The sequence below is a fragment of the Xenopus tropicalis genome, chromosome 9 (genome assembly GCF_000004195.4).
Source record: "Xenopus tropicalis strain Nigerian chromosome 9, UCB_Xtro_10.0, whole genome shotgun sequence".
NCBI lineage: Eukaryota > Metazoa > Chordata > Amphibia > Anura > Pipidae > Xenopus > Xenopus tropicalis.
The window spans coordinates 67,929,086-67,951,328 of NC_030685.2; the positions used below are offsets into that span (position 1 = coordinate 67,929,086).

The 22,243-nt window shown below is 38.3% G+C and overlaps 1 protein-coding gene across 1 annotated transcript in view; it reads left to right on the forward strand.

Moving 5' to 3' along the window:
* The window catches only part of tlk1 (tousled like kinase 1), a 96,229-nt gene that overhangs the window by 42,028 nt on the left and 31,958 nt on the right, over positions 1-22,243 (forward strand). The window contains exon 2 of the mRNA XM_002934620.5: positions 18,574-18,689. Coding sequence (XP_002934666.2) covers positions 18,579-18,689 — 111 coding nt within the window. The 5' untranslated portion in view covers positions 18,574-18,578. The remainder of the gene's footprint in view (positions 1-18,573; positions 18,690-22,243) is intronic.

Consider the following 22,243-nt stretch of genomic DNA (forward strand, 5'->3'; position numbering starts at 1 on the left):
AAGCAACAATTACTGACAAAAGCAGCCACATCAACAGGACCTATAGGTAACTTTTTATGTACATTAATATTTTGAAGAGTAGATTTTTAGCATCAGTATCACTTTAAGTATAATTTAATGTTCACTGTTTTTTAAACCCCCACCTTGGTAAAATATACATTTTTAAAATGAGTTCTGACAGTTGTAAATAGAACTATACATCACTTGTTAATGGTCTGCCCTTTCCATCCCTGTTTTAGGTTTTGGGCTTTATTATATTAGTTGTCACTTTCATTGCTTTAGCTCCGGCCCCACCTAGTGAATCCAGTTAGTGTAGTATCCATCATACTAACAAAGTGAAGCTAATTTTAGCTTTGAGATTCCGCTGAATAATATCCTTATGACCTTAAAGCAGCAGCTTCATTTCCTTACAACTTTGGATTGCCCTTGCATTATATTGCCTGTTGTGGCATTCCTCAAATCCTGCCTTTAGACTTAACTTTAGCTTGCTGGGTGGGTGGGTTTTTAAAAAGCCTTTGTATAAAGTGCATTGTGGTACACCTTGAATCTTATTTATTCTTTATTGTTTTTTAAATATTTGCCTTCTATCTTTCAAACGGGGGTCACTTAATTCAAGGGTGAACAACCCCATTGAGGGCAATGACACAGGGACATTTGTTGCCTGCTTAAAAAAAATTGCTACCCTAATATCACTGCATCCTGTTCCTTCAAAAAGTATGAATAAATACAGTCATATGAAAAAGTTTAGGAACCCCTCTTAGTTCTTTGGGGTTTTGTTTATCATTGAGCTTTCAAAGTAGCAACTTCCTTTTAATATATAATATGCCTTATGGAAACAGTAGTATTTCAGCAGTGATATAAAGTTTATTGGATTAACAGAAAATATGCATTATACATTATAATAAAATTAGACAGGTGCATACATTTGGGCCCCCCGACAGAGATATGTATGTATGTATAACTTTATTTATAAAGCGCCACAAGGCTACGCAGCGCTGTTGATCTTACAAAATACAACATTTCACACAGGGAGGACAAGTGTTATATATATTTATTGTATTTATTTATTATAAATGCACAGGGAATAAGTTCCATATGGTATGAGACACAGTAGGAAGGAGGTCCCTGCCCCGATATTACATCAGTACTTAGTTGAGCCTCCTTTTTCAAATGTAATGGCCTCTAGACGCCTCCTATAGCCTTTGATGAGTGTCTGGATTCTGGATGGCGGTATTTTTGACCATTCGTCCATACAAAATCTCTCCAGTTCAGTTACATTTGATTGCTGTCGAGCATGGACAGCCTGCTTCAAATCATCCCATAGATTTTTGATGATATTCATGTCGGGGGACTGTGATGGCCAGAATATTATATTCTCCCTCTGCGTAAATGCCTTTGTAGATTTCCAACTGTTGAGGGTCATTGTCTCGTTGGAATATCCAACCCCTGCGTAACTTCAACTTGTGACTGATGCTTGAACATTATCCTGAAGAATTTGTTTTTATTGGCTTGAATTCATCCAACCCTCGATTTTAACAAGGGCCCCAGTCCCTGAACAAGCCACACAGCCCCTTTTCCTTATGGTTGTATCAATTTTATATACTGAAATCCAGCTGCAAAATAGTCACACAGTCTCCACAGTTTATACACTGCATGCAGGAACTACATAACCCACAATGCATTGTACTGCGATGCTCCTTTGTATGTATGTATAACTTTATTTATAAAGCGCCACAAGGGTACGCAGCGCTGTACACTTCCTTATTAACATCATGTGTGCAGGGAATTGTGGAATTGAGGGGATGCAGGCTGAGGGCAGTCGACTAATGTTACATTTTATTTGAGTCTCAAGAAGTCAGCCAGATCAGCAGGGGAACAGGGGGTGGGGCTTAGGGAACTGTTCCAATCCATATTATTACATTAACAATAATCATTAAAAAAGGCTGCATAAGTTGTGTTTAAAGGGCATGTCAACCCCAAAAATTATTTTTTTGCATAATGAAAGAAATCATAATTCTAAGCAACTTTCCAATATGAAATAATTAAAAATTTGTAGTGCTTTAAACGTTATTTGTAAATATAATTGCTATAGAAAGCAGCATTTGCTGAACTCCTGGTTGTTACATTTTAAACAATGTTGCAAAGGTCAGTCTCCTCCAGCAAGGCAGGTCCGTCAGTCTGCTGCCTTGTGTTACACTGTTTCAACAGTCTGAGCCACCAGGGCAGAGAATAGAAAAGGACAGGCAAGCAATGCTTCTAATAGCAATTATATATCCAAATAACTCAAAAACCATTCCAAACTTGTAATAAATGCATATTGCAAAGCTGCTTAGAATTGTGGTGTCTTTTATTAGGCAAAAAATTATATTTTGCGTTGCCTTGTCCTTTAAGTGGAGTTTCCCCTTAAATAATCTTTACTGCTATCCATTGCATTGCTTATGAGTTTATTAGTACATGCATAGCGAGTGCCTTTTTATAGAGAACGTAACTCTGTTAGGGAACTTTACTCTTCCACTGTTAAAGGAACAGTAACATCAAAAAATGAAAGTGTTTTAAAGTAATTAAAATATAATGTGCTGTTGCTCTGCAAAAAACTGGTGTTTTTGCTACAGAAAAGCTACTGTATAAATAAGCTGCTGTGTAGCCATGGGGGCAGCCATTAAAGGTGGAAAAAAGGAGAAAAGGCACAGGTTACATAGCAGATAACTAGTAGATAATCCCCATATAATGGGGGTTTATCGGTTATCTGCTAAGTAACCTGTGCCTTTTCTCCTTTGAATGGCTGCCCCCGGGGCTACACAGCAGCTAACTTATATAAACTATAGTAGTCTTTCTGAGGCAAACACACCAGTTGTAGCAATGCAGGGCAACAGTACATTATATTGTAATTACTTTTCATTTCACTTTCATTTTTTGGTGTTACTGTTCCTTTAAAAATGAGCCTGAATAACCAAACATCTGCAGGGCATAAGGAGGGGAGTGTTGTGCATATTTAGGGGTGGGTTTGTCCGTTGCATGTATTTTATGCACTGTTTGACCTGCTCTTGCCATAAGGGCAGACCACTTGAGCCATTGGTATGAGTGCTAAAGCATAGGGAGCTATCCTATTAATGCATGTTTTGGTGACAGTTAGACCAGGCTTAATTGTTTTCCCACACAAGGTCTCTGTTGATTGAAAGTTGCCTGCAACTTTTCTTGTTTGCCATATCTATTTATAGTTACCTTCAGCAATGTTCCATCTGTGGTAAAGTGCTCGGACATGACTTAGTTGCCATTGTTGCAGTATATTTTACCAGCAGCTCTTTTTCCTTTCTGTGTCACTGCATCTTTAAATGCCTGCCGGTGAAACTATATTCTTCTACTGACTACACAAGGCTGCCAGTGTCAGATCTTTTTAGAGTTTAAAGAAGGAACTCTCAGCCACATGAAAATATATTAAAATCAAGTTGATTGCTCAGCCTCAGGAGGAAAGAGAGCTGCAATACATTCCAAAATAGCAGGTAACTGCAGCACCCACGTCAAATGTTTTTGTTCCCCTCCAGAATGTAAGCTATCTGTGTGATAGAGGGAGGTGGTGTCTCGACACAGATGTGAAATGCTCAGCATGTTGGTAAAGTACCGAACAGCCATTTTGTGAGTCTCCTGTAACCATTCCATCGCCTAATGTAGGTCCTCCAGTGGGTTTGTACTCTGCATTGATTTGATTCATTATTTGCTTAAGACCAGTAAAGAAGTATTGCATTCTATGGGCTTCCAAATAATGCTCGGGAAGCAAAATGCCTAACGACCTTCAGTAGCAGGGTTTAAATAGTCATAAACAAAAGCATTGTAGGCAAAAGGGTTTAACTATCGAAGAGCCAAATGGCATTTCTTCTAGCTTGTTTGCCAACCAGTTCCGTAAAACTGGGGTTTTATTTCTTTTTAAATTAAATTTCCTCCAGGCTTTTTAAGCACCTCGACATGTAGGCTAAAAATAAGGAATTTACTTTTTTGAAAATGTAGTAAACACGAATGTTTACATTTCTATCTATGACTGGCAATGATAATTAATAGTAAAAAAGCTTAGACTTCTGGGCACATAGTTCTAATAACATCATTTTATTTAGGTAAAAAGAGCATAAAGATGGAAAAACGCACACAGAAATACTAGAAAATATTTATCAGCAATACTTTATGAAATGCAATTCATCTATGACGTTAACTTTAAACAGTTTTAAGTACCGTACTAGACAAGCATAAATGCATAGTGGGTTTTTTTTTTAGAGAGATTTTTATGCTTAAATTTTAAAATATAGATAAACATTTCAATATCAGGAGTTTAAGATTAACTGCACGCTTGCATGTTTTGGGACTAAAACCATCATATTTGATATGTCTGCTTTGTGACATTGTTTTAATGAATGCTAATACAGCTATCGGACCTGTTATCCAGAATGTTCGAGACTGACCTTAGGTTTTCTGGATGAGGGATATTTCCATATTTTGGATCTCCATACCTTACGTCTACTTAAAAATAATTTAAATATAAAATAAACCCCATAGTTTTGCCTCCAATAAGGATTAATTATATCTTAGTTGGGATAAAGTACAAGGTACTGTTTTATTATTACAGAGAAGTTTCAAAACAACAGATCCCATACCTGTTTTACAAAATGCGTATATTTTAAAATATAGATCAAAATTGTAATATTAGGAATTTAAGATTCATTGCATGCTTGCCTATATTGGGGCTAAAACGATCAGAATTGATATGCCTGACCTTCAAGCATAAGCAGTGCAAAGCTTTTTTGCACCCGAACATTTGTTTTAGATCTTTAGGCAGCTTGAGTGATCAGCCATGAAAATTTGCCTCAGACTAAAGGTGTCTGTAAGATCTGCTAGTTTTTGCGAGGTCACCAAGTGAGCAGATATTCTCTTGATATGCCCACCTATGGGTGGGGGATATCGGGCTGATTCGATCGTTTGGCCCTGGGGCCAAATGATCTAATTTAAAAAGCAGGCACAGGAGCAATTGGATCAGGGTACATCAGTGAGCCGATGTGGTCCCTGATCCAACTGTAAAATCAAACTTGCCCGATCGAGATCTGGCCAATTTCAGGTGAGATGTCATTGGGTCGCCCGTCGGTGGTGTCCATACACTGGCATGTAAGCTGAATCAGTCTAAAGGACTTTTGAAATCGGCCCGTGTATGCCCACATTTACAGGGACCATTTCCCTACCCCCTCCCCTCCTAAGCTGACCACAAGCTTGAAGATCTACTCATTTGGCAAGGTTGCCAGATAAGCAGATCTTTTACCAATATGCCCACCTAGAGGTAGGCAATATCAGATGGGATCGTAATTACCACAATGCAGTTGACCAGGTCAGCATGCAGAAGGTGTCTTTGATCCAATGGGAAAATCAAACCTGCTTGAGCAGCAATTGCCCAATTTTCAGCCAGATAACATATGCCCATCTGAGGGACCCATACACTGGCAGATAAGCTGCTGACTCAATAGCTTAAAAGTCAACGCAAGATATAATTTTTTGCCTAATAAAAAATATAAAAGAAAACAAAATTCAAAAAGCAACTTTGCTATATACATTAATTACAAATTTACAATGGTTTTTGACTTATTTGTATATATAATTGCTTTTAGAAGTAGTGTATGCCAGTCCTTTTTTTTATCTGCCCCGGTGGCTCTGGCATTTGAAACAGTGCCTTGTTGGAGGAGACTGACCTTTGCAACATTGTTTAAAAAGTAACAACCAGGAGTTCACGAAATGCTGCTTTCAATAGCAATTACATTTACAAATAACGTTTGAAGCAGTAAACATTTTCAATAAATTGAAATAGGAAAGTTGATTGGAATGATGGTTTCTTTTCTTTTATTAGGCAAAATTAATAATAAATAAAATGAATAAAATTATTTTTGGGATTGACGTCCTTTAAATCTGCCCATGTGTGGCCACCTTTAGGTTGGCAGTCATTAAACCCCTCTTGATCCATATTAAGGTGGTGGTTTCTGGAACTTGAAGTCTTGTTGCTTTCCATTGATAGTTCTTTGGGGAGTAGAGGGACTTCAAGTCTGAGAATCCCTTACTTGCTTACTTACATGGAGCAAAGTGAGGGAGGGGTTTGAATGACTCTTCCAGCCTAAAAGGTAGGGGGTGATATGTTCTTTACGTGTTCTTTATGTGAAACAGCTGAAAGCTGTTAAAAGAACCCAGTTTTGGAATTGTACCTCATGGTATAAGCTTTAGGTCATAAAAGTAATTGGTTTAAGCAAAATAAGTACAAGACTAAAACATATTTTTCAAAAAACCTTTCTTTTATAGAGGTTATTTGAAAAAAAAAAAAAATTACTAGAATTAAGTTTGCTTGAATTAAGAATTTGCAGACATTTTATTGTAAATTAAACATCTTGGTGTGTTTGGTCTCGAATGTTGTAGCAGCTTTGCCTGCCCATTGGGGTTTGGCAACATGGCTTTGCCTGTCACCGGTAGCTCCCAGTCCAATTAGAACAATAAAGCAGTACAGACAATTAAGCCATGGAAAGTGCCATTGTGGATAATAATAGGTCTTATGTCACTTCCCATGGTAATGTCCTGCCAGGCGACCTTAGCTTGCCTCTGCATATCCCCAGTGCTATTTTTTCTGGAGAAATACGTTGGTGACAAAACTAGGTCCTGGTTAATTAAAGCATTGCTTATATAGTATACAGGTATAGGACCTGTTATCAAGAATGCTCTGGACCAGGAGTATTCCGGAATTTCCGTAATTTGGTTCTCTATACCTTAAGTATACTAAAAAATCAATAAAACATTAATACAATATGATTGTTTTGCATCCAATAAGGATTAATTATATCTTAGTTGGGATCAATTACAAGGTACTGTTTTATTACTACAGAGAAAAATGAAATCGGTTTTAAAATTCTGAATTATTTGATTAAAATGGAGTCTATGGGAGACGGGCTTTCTGTAATTCGGAGCTTTCTGGATAAAGGATCCAATACCTGTAGAAAGATTACTGCAAAATAGTCTGAATTGCTTTTTATTGGTTAGATTTCTTACCCCTCTTACCCCTAAAAATATTCACCTTACAGTTGAAAGTTAAAATCTACATAAATAACTGGAATGAAAATTTGTTTTTCTGTTATGTTTACCTGATAGCTAATTTGGGTGTGACATCTGAAGGTGCACATATGGTGGCCCGTCTGTTTTCTTCATGGGAGAGATTTCCTTCCTTTCAGTTACATTCTGTGAAACTTCTTAATGAAATGCTTTGCAATTATTATGAAGTTATCATTTTTTGAATGCACACATCTTAGTACCAGTGAATTAGGTGCAACAAAGACCTTTAAACTGGCTCTTCGTTATGCGTAAAGAAAGGGAAATAAGCCCATAACTGACATATCTTTGTGCTTGGAAAATTATAGCACCAAGAATACCCTGGGACTGGCATGGATCTGCCCACACACATAGCTAGAAACACTCACGACCATAGAGCAACAGAGCAAAGCAGAAAGGCTGAGGAACATCAAAAGTTAAAATGTGACACGAAGAACATAAAATAAAAAGTCATTGTTGCTGGAACATCTCCTGCCTACACATTATTGGAAAGTGACAAACCAGGATTAGATTCTAGGGGTGTGAGGGAGAGGAATGTATACAACCATTTGCTGGAAATTAGTCAATTCAGTTTCTAGAATCCCAAGGCCTGTTTCATGTCCCCTTAAGATCTATGGGAACAATTTCTTCCGTTTTTTAAAATCTTCTTTCAAGTTTATATTTCTGGCAACCCTCCTATTATGTGGGATGTTCACATTTGAAAATCACCTTAAAAATGTAAAACTTTTTTGTCTGCATCATTCTTTATTTGAATATTCACTACTCCTTTAAGGGCACAGGAGGTTATCGACTACTAAAACCATTGCCAACAGAATGTTCAGAATTGCACAGGTCACATTTGTATTCAGTGGGAAAAGTTATGCCTACCCAAAGATTAGCCACTGAAAACATTCCATCCCATGTTTTCAAAAGATAATCATGGGATATGTGATACTTGCAAAGCTTCACATTGGCTTAAATGGGAAATGATTCTAAGAATTTTGTCACAATAATTTTCATGGAAAAGGTCTGTGTTCTAAATCTCTAAATACCATAATACTAAAACCCAGTTGTACACAGTGGTTGTGGGCAGTTTGTCCTTAGTGGGGCTCATTTATTAACACTGGGCAAATTTGCTTTTGGGCAGTAACCCAATCAGTGGTGAGATTTTTCCAGCCAACTGTAGGTTGAAAACAGAATGCAGTCATCTGATTGGTTGCTTCCCAGGTACAAATCTGTCCAGTGTTTATAAATGACCCCCTGTGTCTTCTTTTCACTAAAGTTCATCCTGCACCCAAAGCTAATTTTGCCCCTTCCTGGCCCACATCTGTTGGGTCTTACTCTATTCTGCCATTTTTATAGCCCAAACCTGGCATGGTTTTGCCACCTTAAACTCCCCTTCACTATCCATACCCATAGGGAGTGGTGGGGGCACCTGCCTGTGCATCACTAGTAGTCAGACTGATTAAAATTGCACCATGCGTAATTGCTTCTAAAGTCTGCATAGTTTTAACCTTTTGCCTGACAATGATGTAGGTGCTATGTGATAGTCTGCCAACATTTTAGCACCACAGTACCTAAAAAAAAAAAACATGTCTGCTAACTTATTTTTCCCCAAAGCCCCCTTAAAGGGGACCTATCACCCTAGGAAATAATTCTAAATTATTTTCTATTGTGTTCGCTAAGCAACATGAACTTTACTACACTATATATATTAAATCTTTTTTTCTTCAGCCTTGGAATTCCCAACAGCCAGCAGGCCTTTTTGTGAACATTGTTTGCATCATCCTAAAATCTTGTGTATGATCCAGAATGGGGGACCCGATGTCCATGCACAGGACAGTGAAGAGGGAGGGTGAATGTGAGGAGTGCAGTGACATCTAGGAAGTGCTGAATGGAAAGTGAAAGTAATGCCTGACCCGCCTCTGTCTGAGGTCTGGATGCAGAGCAGGCAATATATGATTGATATCTAAGATTTGTAATTAAATTTATAACCGTTATGGATGTTTTAATTTAAAAAAAAAAAAAAAAAAAAAAAAGGATTTCTATTATACATTTTTTTATGTTTTGATGACTGGTTCCCATTTTACCTAGCCATTTTTCTGGCAGGCACTGGGTTAATTATAGTGGTCTTCATGGAGAGGATAACTTTTTAAACTGATGATCTATTATAATGCTAGCTAGTGCTGGAATGTAGCAGACAGGCCTGCTGGGTCTGGAAAAGAAGTAAATACAGCTACATGAGTGATTTGCAGCTCAGCAGACATGAGGCAAAAAGCTGAGAATTATTACTAGGAAATGCGGCCACGAGCTCCCTGTGTGCCACTGCCCTTAGGCAAATGCTTGTAGACTGTTCCCATGCATGCTGTTAATTTAAATCATGCTGTTAGTATTCTGCATCACACAGTGGTTTCTGATAACCGCTGCAGGAGTCACTGTCTGACCCTTATGGCACAGCCCTTTCACCTTCCCAGGTCACTATCCCAAGAAGCAGGGCAGTAAGTAGAAAATCTAGCAATGAATGTGCTGCAGAAGTAGACTATTTTTTTTTCTTTTTAAAATGATTTAGCCTTTTATTCAGCAGTTTTCAAGTTGAGAATTTCAGCATTTGTCTGGTCGCTAGGGACCAATTTATCCCAGCAACCTGTTTAAATGAGAGACTAGAAGATGAACAGAGGAAAAAATTGACTCAAAAGGGACCTGTCACTTTTTAGTTACATTAAAAGCATAGGAATGACACTTTAAAAATAGACGTCCACCTCTGTTCATTTATACTAAATCGGAATAAATCCTTGCTGTTTAAAATGTGCAAAAGACATGCCTTGTACTTGGTGCAAAACATGAGCAGGAGAATAGATTGAGGGGAGAAGACGCAGTAAGCACGTAGCTAAGGAACTCTGTGTGGAGTCTGTGCATGAGGAGAGATCACTTATCCGTATTACCCGCAGGAGCAGGAGGGTTAGGTAATAATCTGATAAAGCTGCTGCTCTCTGATCTTTCTCATCTTGAAAGTATCAGGTTATTGAGCTTCCTCCGCCCATCCCCTATTTGGCTGAATTTTTAAAGGGGAACTATATGATGTATAAGAATTCTTGCGCAAGGATTTAAAAGTCTTCACATATGATGTGTAAAACATTGTACCATTCTGAAGATCTTTCATAGTCTTTTCGTTGTGAAGTGCACTACTTCAGCGGAGTCCATATTAAAGGGATTTTATCATGATTTTTATGGGGTACTTTTTGTTTCTAAATTATACATAGCAAATAATTCAATTTTATTCTTGAACCAACAAATGTGTTTTTTAGCTGTAATACTGGTGTGTAGGCGCCATCTCAGTGCATTGTGCCTGAGTCTGAGGTTTCAGAAGGAGCCAGCGCTACACATTAGAACTGCTTTCAGGTAACCTATTGTTTCTCCTACTCCCATGTAACTGGAGTAGTCCCAAGCCGGACTTGGATTTCTTACTATTGAGAGCTATTCTGATACCAACCGGGAGCTGCTATCTTGCTCCCTTCCATTTGTTCTGCTGATCGGCTGCTGGGAGGAGGGGGATATCACTCCAACTTGCAGCGCAGCAGTAAAGTGTGATTGAAGTTTATCAGAGCACAGGTCACATGGCTGTGGTACCCTGGGAAATGAAGACTATGTGAAATTTTAGAAAAATAGAACAAGGAGCGGAACACCGGGCAGCACATTTAGTAAAAACATGTATTTATTAATTATCATTCCATTAAAACCATGGAAAAACATGAAAAAAAGTGTCCTCACCCATACAGCTTAACGCGTTTCGTGGCTAGCATGCCACTTCCTCAGAAGCTCATGTGAAATTTTAAAATTAAATCTGTTTGCTCTTTTAAAAAAAAACAATTCCAATGCAGGATTCTGCTAGAAAAGCTCTGTTAACTGATGCATTTAGAAAAAAATGCCTAATTGGCTGTGGTGTCAGTTTTTAAAGGAAAACTATACCCCAAACATTGTAGGTCTCTATTTATATTGTATAAACAAGCTCATATGTAAAACCCTCCTTCATCTAAATAAAACATTTTAATATAAATATAATTTTTTAGTAGAATGTGCCATTGGGTAATACTAAATAGAAAAATGCCATTTTAAGAATTAAGGGCTGCCCCCTGGGATCATAGGATTCACAGTGCACACAAACAGGCCAAGGCACACATACATGCTAGGTCACATCAGCCAATTAATGGCTTCCACACTACTTCCTGTTACAGTTAGTGCTGTCATGTGATCTCTGAGGGAGCACACAGCCCATCACTAAATGGTGCATTAAGGGATAGGATGTAAAGAGGCAATATTTACTGATATATTAAAGAATCTTGCCAATCTGGAATATATATATATATATATATATATATATATATATATATATATATATATATATCACTTAACGTGATATAAGCTGCTTGGCTACATAAATCAACATAACCATTGCCACCACTGCACATGCCTAACATACCTCTGCACCCAAACAGTCTTCCAAGCAAGAGTGCAAATACAATAATACATAATATAGGGACAGAAGATTTTGGTGGAAGAATTTCAAAATGGTTCAGCCCAGTTTTGCGATTTTAAAAGGGGGGCCTGTTACCCTAAGAAATAAAACTACTTTATGGTGTTAGACAAAATAAATGTGCTTGGATTATATAAATTATTTAAATCTTGGTTCCTTCATTATTACATATAGGCAATTGTCTTTTCCTTGGAGCCACCATTTTGCAATGGGCTGTGTGCTCCCTCAGAGATCACCTGACAGGAAATAATGCAGCTCTAACTGTAACAGGAAGTAGTTTGGGAGTAAAATCAAAAACTTTGCCCATCCATTAGATGATGTAACTACATATATGTGTGTCCTTGGTTAGTTTGTGAATCATACAATGCATTACATATGAGTTGTTTCATGTAATATATTTTTATAGTTTCCCTTTAACATTACTGACTAATCTGTAGGGTTTATATTCATGGATTACATCCAGTATATGCCATTATTACAAAAGTGACGTATCTTTAAAGGTGAACTGTGCCTTTAAACCTGTGGCTTCTCTACCCCTTTGCCAGTTTTGGCATTCTGGAAACTATAGAGCAACAGCAACTGGAGAGTTAGGCACTGGCTGCTGTTGCATTATGGGAATTGTAGTTTTGCAGCAGCTGAGAGTCTCTGTTCTTATATTCTGAAGCATCAGACCTTGTATAGGAGATTTTCTTCAAGCTTGTATTTGGTATGTCTTGTTTCTTCGGATGTAGTGCAGATTGGCCTCATCAGCTGGAAAGTGAATGAGAATTTATTGTTAAATACAAAGTTATATGCATGTGTATGCGATTGCTGGTTACACAGTTGAATAGCAGATTTTTATGGTACCTGATATATTGATGTGAGTGTGTGATATTTGTACGTGGGTTATGCTGCCAGATCAAACCTTGTCAGTACCAAAGTACGTATTGCCAGGTTACAGAATAATTATTGCAATGCAAGTGATATTTTTGACATTTCTCCAGTGTATTGAGGTTCCCAGGGATTCCCGGGGGATATGTTTCTTTCTGAAAAGCACCAATGTGTCTGTTTTATGCGAGCTTCTGTGAGGTGAAAACAAGTGGGAGAAGAAAACAGGCATCAGCCTTTACTAGAGACACAGCGCCCAGAGGTATTTACAGTATCACTAAGCACATTGCAGCCTCGCAATATCCCTCTTTCTCTCTGCTCTCATCTGCCCATTGTCAGAATTGTCCTTGCAAAGCCAGGAGATATAGTCACTAGAATCATTCCTTTCTAAGGCAGCATTCGTCCTCAGTGACTCTTGGGCTGATAAAGATCACAAAATAAAGTACAGTGAACCCTTAATTTTACATCCCCTGAATTGAAGTTTCTCCACATTTTACATTGTTTTTTGTGGGCCACTAATATATTATGAGTAATGCATTTTCCTGCACTTTACACTATTATTTTATGGTCCCATGGGGGTTCCACTGTATTTAGAAAGTATTGCAGATTTAGCACGTGGCATTAGTAATGGCCCCTGCTGACCATTTTTAGCAATTTAGATTGTAAGTTATTTTGGACTGGCCTTCTTTTACTTCCTGTATCGGTTATTGGTTGTTTTAGTATGTAAATCTCTATGTTTTAATATATACACTCATTTATTGTACAGTGCTGCGAAATATGATGCTATTTTTTAAATGTCATAATAATAAGTCAGGTATGCAGAAAACTGTCACAGATCCCTTTAACATGATTTTGGTTTATATCGACATTTAGATTATCATATCATGTGTATCCTTTTTTGTTATTTTTAATTACTAGATTTAACTGGAAACACTGGCATAGGTGGCATGGGGAGGCACAAATAGTGTTTTGTATGCCCTCCCGCTGTATAAAAAAAAAATCTCAAAATACCTTACACCAGTGATCCCCAACCAGTGGCTCGGGGGCAACATGTTGCTCCCCAAACCCTTGGATGTTGCTCTCAGTGCCCCCAAACCAGGGAGTTATTTTTGAATTCCTGACTTGGGGGAAAGTTTTGGTTGAATAAAAACCAAGATTTCCTACCAAATAAAGCCCCCTGTAAGCTGATAGTGTGCATAGAGGCTGCCTAATAGCCAATCACAGCCCTTATTTGGCACCTCCATGAACTTTTATGGTGCTTGTGTTGCTCTCCAAGTCTTTTTATATTTGACTGAGTAAGAAAGGTTGGGGACCCCTGCCTTACACTAATACTTAATAGGGAGCATTTGCGCTCAGTGAGAATTAGTCCTTCCTGCCTTCCGTTTGAATTGAGCGCTGCATGGAACAGAATCCACGAAACTTTATAAATACAATAATTTAAACATTCTGTGCCATTTCTGAAATTGTTCTTTGCTATGCCTCTCACAGCATCTGCCTCTCTTCATTCTCTGTTCATGAAGGAGTCAGATTTTGATTGATGGGTCCAATACATCCTTTATATTTATAAAGTTTTATATTTACATATGAATGGATCATTTAAGATCAGAATAAACTTTTAAAGTTGTGCCCTTTTGTTTAGGATGAAAAAATAGGTGTCCGTGCTATATAGTTTCCACCTATTAAGGCCGTGCAAAGTCCATTTGCAGCAAATATAGTTCTTTTAAAAACAGTGCACTGTGTTTCATGTTAAGAACCTGAGCCCTAGAATGCTATAGGTTCCATCTTAGTGCCAACCTCCTGAAAGCATCAGTAGTTTCTCTGGCAGGGGGTTTCTGTTATAATCAATGGGAGGCAGCAGGAGAGGTTGTGGGCGGTTCTATGGTAGCTGTAATACACTGGTATAGAAAATATCTAGTGTCTTTAAAGAAATAATAAGCCTAATAGTGTTTAAGTTAAACATATTCCTGTTTTAGGTATACTCCCACCTTTCTTTATTTTGATCAAACTTAAAGGAGTGCTATATTTATTCTGCAGAAAGCTTGATCATACCTGAGTAAAGAGTCCAAGAAGCTTTCTCTGTTTAAGACATTTGAGCCTACTGAGGGCTGTTGGACAAGGGCCGCATCAATACGTTTTTTTGGTAATTCTATGGGGGTTATGTAATAAAAGGCCTTAAGTTTGTCTAGGAAAAGTAACCTATAGCAACCAATCAGTAGGTAGCTTTTATTTGGTCACCTGTTTAAAAGCAGACATCTTACTGGTTAGTGTTGGTTACTGCTCCTGGGCAAATTTAATTTCTTTTATTACATATGGGGGCATACCTGTTTGTTTCTCACCCATGGAGTTCACACTGTTGACTTACCTGTTCATGTATAGACACTTGTGCCATGGGTTTGACCGCTGGCATAATGGCAACTGCATTTGGCAGCGTAGATCCAAAGAGAGGAACATAAGGTTTGCTAACCTATAAATCTTAGCTGTCAAATATACATACATGCTGCAAATTTTACTTTCAATAGCTCAAATAAACCTTTACATATTTTGCCCTTCTTAAAGTGTTTATCTCACCCTATTAGCTCATGTGTATTTATGGCAAGACATGGAAGTGCATTTCGATGATAGCCTGACTTGTTTACTGATTCCTTGCCATCTGTTAAGATTCAGTGCTCCACACAAGAATCAGAACATGTTTTGTTCATCTTTGACTGCGCTCCAACTTTTTGATCGTACAAATTTTTAAGTAATGCATGCATGTAAGTTCATGAAAGAATCATTTACATTTCATCTGCCCAAAATATATTCCGTCTCTTATGCCCAGTAAATCTGTCATTCATTCCACGGAAGCAGAGCGGCAACAGGTAAATAGAGAGGCGCAGATATTGTGAGTGTGTGACAGAGAGGCAGCAGGTAAATAGAGAGACAGAGAGTGATTGCAAGTGTGTGTATGTGCTTGTTTGAGAGAAGCAACAGGTAAATTGACAAAGTGATTGGGAGTGTGTAAGAGCGAGAAGCAACAGGTAAATAGAGAGAAAGACGGAAAGTGATTGTGTGTGTGTGTGTGTGTGTGAGAGAGAGACATCCATTTGGACAGCACTGGCTTAAGATGGCTATACATGTCTATGCACTAATGATTGGTTCCTAAATATGTTAAAAAATTGAATCTGCTGATGTAACATATTGACTAGTATATTGTGAGTTGGCTGATAACAAAGCACCCGATAGCAATAGTTTTTTGGTTACTGGGGTCAGTGACCCCCATTTGAAAGCTGAGAAGAGTCAGAAGAAGGCGGCAAATACCGCATATACTCGAGTATAAGCCGATCCGAATATAAGCCAAGGTACCTAATTTTACCTAAGAAAACTGGAAAAACTTATTGACTCGAGTATAAGCCTAGCTCTGTAAGTGGAGAAGTGGGTCATCAAAAACAATATGGTATCAACAATGATACCAGTAACTACCCCCTTACTTAATCAGCAACCAAGCTAAAACACATAGAGTTAAAATCCTTCAAAACTATATATAGTTTATATAGAATATAAAGTACAATGTCTAGTGCAGAATGGGACAGGTGAGGATGGTAGATGAAGATTAATTTGGGAGCGAGCCAGGGCACTGGAGGGTCTGGTTGCGGGAGGCCTAATTTGCACACAAAGGACAGAGGGTGCTAGTCTGGAGGGACCCATGGCACCCAACTCGAGTATAAGCCGAGGGTGACTTTTTCAGCACATTTTGGGTGCTGAAAAACTAGGCTTATACTCAAGTATATAGTAGTTAAAAAAATAAATAATGAGGACCAGTAGAAAAGTTGCTTAGAATTTGCCGTTCTAGAAGATACTAAAAGTAAACTACCCCTTTAAGGACAGGCAGGTCAGTTGTTGGTATTACTGCCCTACAGCACTTGGATTTTGAGCTGGATTCCATGTCACTACATGAAATTTGTATATTCTCCATGTGTCTGGTTCGGTTTCCTTCAGGTGCACTGTTTTTCCTCCACACTCCCAAAATATTCAGGTAGGTTAGTGCCCTCCTGATCAAACTGACCATAATGTATGTGGATGTAGATTGTAAGCTCCACATGGGCAGGGACTGATGTGACTTGAGAGAAGAGTCACCAGATTTTATTAAATTCAAACAGGGAGCCCTGACCTACAGGCAGATGATTGCAATGAGTGGGTGGAGTAGGCAGTGTCGTTGTTTGTGGTGGTGTCGGGCAGTGAGGGGTGGCGCTCCCTCAGTATTTAGGCATAGGAGGGAAAAAGAGGAGGAGACCAGTCAGTGAAATATCTCTCAATGAGAGACGGCTCATTACCCAACTTGTTTTTCTTTTTTCCTTGGAGAGAATCCAGAAGATTAACACAATCCCAATGCAAATAGACAGGTCGCCATTTATTGTTGCAGTGTTTTATCTGTGACCGTTTACTTGCCGCTAAGTAAAAGGTGTTGGATAACATTACATGGAAGGTTGCAGATTTATTATTATATTGTTGCATAATGAAAGAATGTCATTTTACGCATTTATTAAAAATGTAGTAATTCGTAAATGCAGTTGCTGTTGAAAGCAGTGTCTGTCTTCCTACTGCCTTCACTATATCCTCTGACTAGGCTAAGACTGGAAAATTAAAGGGGTAGGATGTCCTCTTTACAAAATAAGCTAATTTAATAGGGATTATCGTGAACATACTTTTTACGTATTGGTTGCATGCAGGTCTGTTGGCAAAATATAATAATATCTAGGTACCCAAATCATGCCTGTTGTTAAGAAATATCTAATGTTTAGTGTGGGGGAAAAAAACCAAAACTTTAACATTTTAATTTCCTGTCTTTCTTCCTGGTTCTGCCAAGTCATTCTTTGTTTAGGGGCTCATAGTGAAACAAGTTACCAGTCCATAGATAAACCCTCTGTATAATCAGGGAAAATGTTACATTTATTTATATGTTGAAAAGGCTTTATGTATTTTTAACTTAATTCCTATTTATTGTGATCCCATTAAGCAAGGATGTAATTAAGTGTATACTGACCCTTTAACTTTGTTGGTTTACTTTCTTCCCGCCACAACACCATATGCCTCATTGCATGTTCTGTGATTTACACACCTGAGAAGAAAGTCGTTAAAAGAAGTATGCTAGGCATTATGGGAATTAGATTTTTGACTGTGGGAATACCAAAGTAAAGCTAATATTGGTATATTTGCTTATTGCTTGGAAGTGCAGGGTATTCTGGGTATATGTTTACAATGCAACATATGGTGGTGAGATTATGTATAAAGAAAAGAAGGCTTGGGCAATAATAAGCTCTGTGTAAAGCTGCTGAACTTAATGCATCGGCCTATCTTTGTAAATATATGTAATATATGTAATTTAGCATACTGAATCCCTATCCCCAACCCCATTAATACAGGAGTTTAGCAGTTGGGATAGCTTTAGGGCCAACCCCTAATCCCTGTAAATGTATTTATTTATTTTTTTTATAATTGTGCTTGGTTTAGGGGAGCCCAAGTTAAATGTAGCTGTACAGGTAATCCACCAACATAAGGAGTTGTACCTGTGGATGCATTGCATTGCCATGACCAGCCATTTGTTCATGGTTGCAAACTATACATGTAACATTGTACCAGGTTTTGTACAAATCCTCTGCCATTATCCCTTATCCCATTGTGCTTTGAGGTATGTCAGACACAAGTCATCTGGCCTTTGCCATCATAATAATTGCTGTGATTGAATTGCAGCACATCAGTTGCATGGGCAATTATTATTATCCATACCCATAGTCTATTGATCCTGGTCAGAAGAGTTTGTACTGGTCCATTAACTTATAGCTGATCGTGTGTTCTTTACTGGTATTAAGCATCTGATTGAGTGAGGGGTGTCTAATATTCCATTGGAGTCTGTAGATGTGTTTCATGTTACCTCTTATGGCATCTCCTACCTAAAAATTCAAATATGCAATGCCTATATGCTGCTGAATTTTTTTTATTTAAAAAAAAAAATGTAAATGTTTGTCTGTGCTGCCTTTTATGTTCAGTATGAGAAGGTAAGAGAATACTAGAGGAAATGCTAAATATTTACTTTATTTTCCTTTTAGGTGTCATGGATGAACTCCACAGCTTGGACCCCAGGCGGCAGGAATTGTTGGAGGCCAGATTTACAGGGGGAGTAAGTGGCAGTACTGGTAGCACGGGGAGCAGTGTGGGAGCAAAAGTAAGTACTCACTCATATCATTGTACTCACATATCTCAATTTAATTCTTCTGTTTTCTTGTCAGTTGCACATGTTGTTACCACCTTTTGTGACACTCAATAATACCCTTCCATAGGTTATTATGGGACTTGGCCTGACCCTGCTGCTGCAGTTACAGGTCAGGTGATTGGAGAAAATAAGCATTGGCAGAGCAAGCAATGTCAGCCTTTGGCTGTAGTCGGAGCCATTTTAAAGAAACCCTCTTCCTTATTCGTATGTTACTTTTATGACCTGGGTTAACCTGCCGCTTTGTACAGTTAGCAGCCCTAGACTAGGCTAGTTTAATATAGAGCATCAATAGAGCATCTGATGAAACTCCATAGCCATAAATGGCAATGATATATTGTTGGTGTGACCAGTTGCATGAGACAGTAATAGCTATAGCATGCTGCAGCTCCATCTGACACTTGCAACTGGATCACATAGGGTCTATGTCAATGGCTGGGGGTGGGGCCAGTTAGGGTATATTCTTCCTTTGATACTCCTAAAGCCCTTTCTAAAGGTTATAATCAAGATGAGTTTGGGGTAAAGCCTAAACATTCTTCAAAATATGGTTGAAGTGACTGATACACTTTCGCACACCTTTAACCTTGTTATCTGCTAACTTGAGTGCTAAACAAGTATTGAACCTCAAGGGTGGCTTGAAGGGAAAAATTACCAAAGGTTCTGTATTACAGGGTAGTGAATATATTATAAAGGTGAACCACCCCTTTAATATTAACTTTTAGCATATCATAAAATGTCCTATTCCTAGCAACTTTGAATTTGGTCTTCATTATTTATTGTTTAATTATTTGCCTTCCACTTCTACATCTTTCCAGCTTTCAAATAGGGGTCACTGACCCCAGCATCCAAAAACTATTGCTCTGTGATCTTACAATTTTATTATTGTTACTTTTAAGTATTTATCTTTCTATTCATTCTCTCTCCTATTCATGTTCCAGTCTCTTGTGAAATCCACTGCCTGGTTGCCAAGGTAAACAAGACTCTAGCAACCAGAAGCTGCTAAAATTCTAAACTAGAGTGCTGATGAACAAAAAGCTAAATAACTGAAAAACCACAAAACATAAATAATAAAGACCAATTGCAAATTGTCTCAGAATATCAGTGTCTATATCATACTAACAGTTAAGTGTTCCATAGACTTTAAAAGGTAGCTCACCTTTAACTTATCTGTTTTGTGTTTGCTAAAGAAAACACTTGTTGATTTACATGTGAAGTTTAGGGCTGTGCCAAGCCAGTAGCACCAAATATGGAGCGACGGGAGCCAAAGATACCCCTTAATCACTCAGCCTGGCTTTAATAGCTTGTTACTTGAACAGCTGCATACATTCTAAAGAAGAAACAATCCTTAACCAACATTTCTGTCTTTCCTCCTCCTTAGCAGTGACACATGATACATTAACCCTTGCAGGTCATGGAGGTATTAACTGCTTTAAGGAATGTCTGCTTTAGAGGCATATGTCAACAGTGCCATTAATCTCTTGGGGGTTTATTATACAGTATGACAGTGCAACAGTGCTTAGTGACAGACGCATTGATGGGGTGACCAAATGCTTCAAATCCCACCCATCTACTTAATTTTTACTGCCTTCATTTGATATAAACAGACAATGTAATCCTACATTTAATGATCCCCATCTTATGAGGAAAGGGTAATACACGTAGTATATTAAATATATGTGAGGCATCCCCCGCCTCCTAGTGTATTAAATCTGTAACATTTTGCCAAGACCAATGCTCCTGTTTGGGGGAAAAAATTGCATCCATCCAGTGACCTTTCTTCACTCAGGGTCCAGTACCATTGCATTTTATTTCTGAACAGTAGCACCGGCCTAGGGGAAAATGTGCTATTTAATACACCTTGGGTATGCCAAACATATTGACACATTCCAGTGTATTACATGCTGACTAGATTTGTTTTACATCCTGACTAGGTTCTATGCTTTAATAACCTCAGTAACCAATATAAATTTTAGGGACCCAAAAGAAGCCTTTAAACCATAGGACCCAGATAAGACATAATAAAATATAGCCACAAATCTAAAGCTGGCCATACACGCACCGATGGATGTCGTACGAAACCTCATTTCGTACGATATTCGGTGCGTGTATGGCAAGTCGGCGAGGCGACCGATATCGCAGAAGACTGCGGATATCGGTCGACTCGCCAATCGGAGGGTTAAACGATTTTGATCGGTTGGCTTTGAAGGCGCCTGAGCAAAATTTACCTTCAGGGCTAAATCGGCAGAAGGAGGTAGAAATCCTATTGTTTCTACCTCCATATCTGAAGAATTGGCCCTGAACGTCTGTGGAGGGTGGGAATGATCTTTCGTATGACCGATGGTCGCAATAAAGATCAAATATCGTCACGTGTGTGGCATGGTTACCACCTCTTATTATCTCTCCCAACAAGGTAAAGCTAAAGTAAACTAGAAAGTTATAAATATCACTGTACAAAAACATAGAAACCCTGCATAAAGTAGAGTTATGGAATATATTGTCTGCAATGCTTGGGACCTGGGGTTTTCCATATAGGGAACCTTTCATTAATTTGGAGCATCATGCCTTAAAGGGGATATAAACCTGAAAATAAAATTATGATATAGATATACAGATATACATTAAATGACATGTAAACCCCACACACAAAAATTTAATCAGTAAACAGCCACTTTGAAATCTTTTAATACCTGCCACTCTGGTTGTCCAGAGGTTAACAGTAAGGCAGCAACATCTCCTTAATCACTTGGATTTCCTTCTCCTCCTGTAACCCACTCCGCCCCCTCCCTCAGGAATTTGCTTTGGCTGTTGGCTCCTGGGCATGCTCAGGTTACTAAACACACTCCCTAGTCTAGCAGCCAATGTAGAGATGGCATTGCTGGTTCCCATAGAAACTCAGAAACTTAACCTCCTCTCCTGAGCTTAACCAGTGCTCAAACAAAGTAGAACTTTTATCAAAGACAGTCCTGCCTGTGTGAGCCTTGACCCTTGATGAAATTTATTCTGAATAAGGGTCTTTGTGTCTATGCTGTTTGCAGATTTAAATGTAACTGATTATGTGTCAGAGGGAAAAATGGCCACCGGGTGAAAGCTGCTATTTGCTTTAGGAAAATGTGGTGCTGGCAAGTGGAGGGGATATATGCAGTACAAATGATGCCATTTGACGTGCCCAACTGATATACATTGTAGGCAAATGTAGGCTTTACATGTCCTTTAATTACAAATGTCCACTCACTCTTGGGTGTTTCAACATACTATATATCTATCAAAATGCATGTTTTTTTTAAATGCAAGTTAATTGGATTTTGTACATTTTGTTTTTTTAAACATGTTAAGACGCAGATCTGAGTGCTTGTTGGGTGCAGCCAGACAGAATATAATAGAATCAGTGACCTCATGCATTTAGGGGAGCTTAGACCTGGATTTTGCATGTTAAAATGCACACAGAATTATCTTTGTATAAGAGCTCCTTAATCACTGAGCTTTTGCTACATTCTTTCAATAGTTACAAC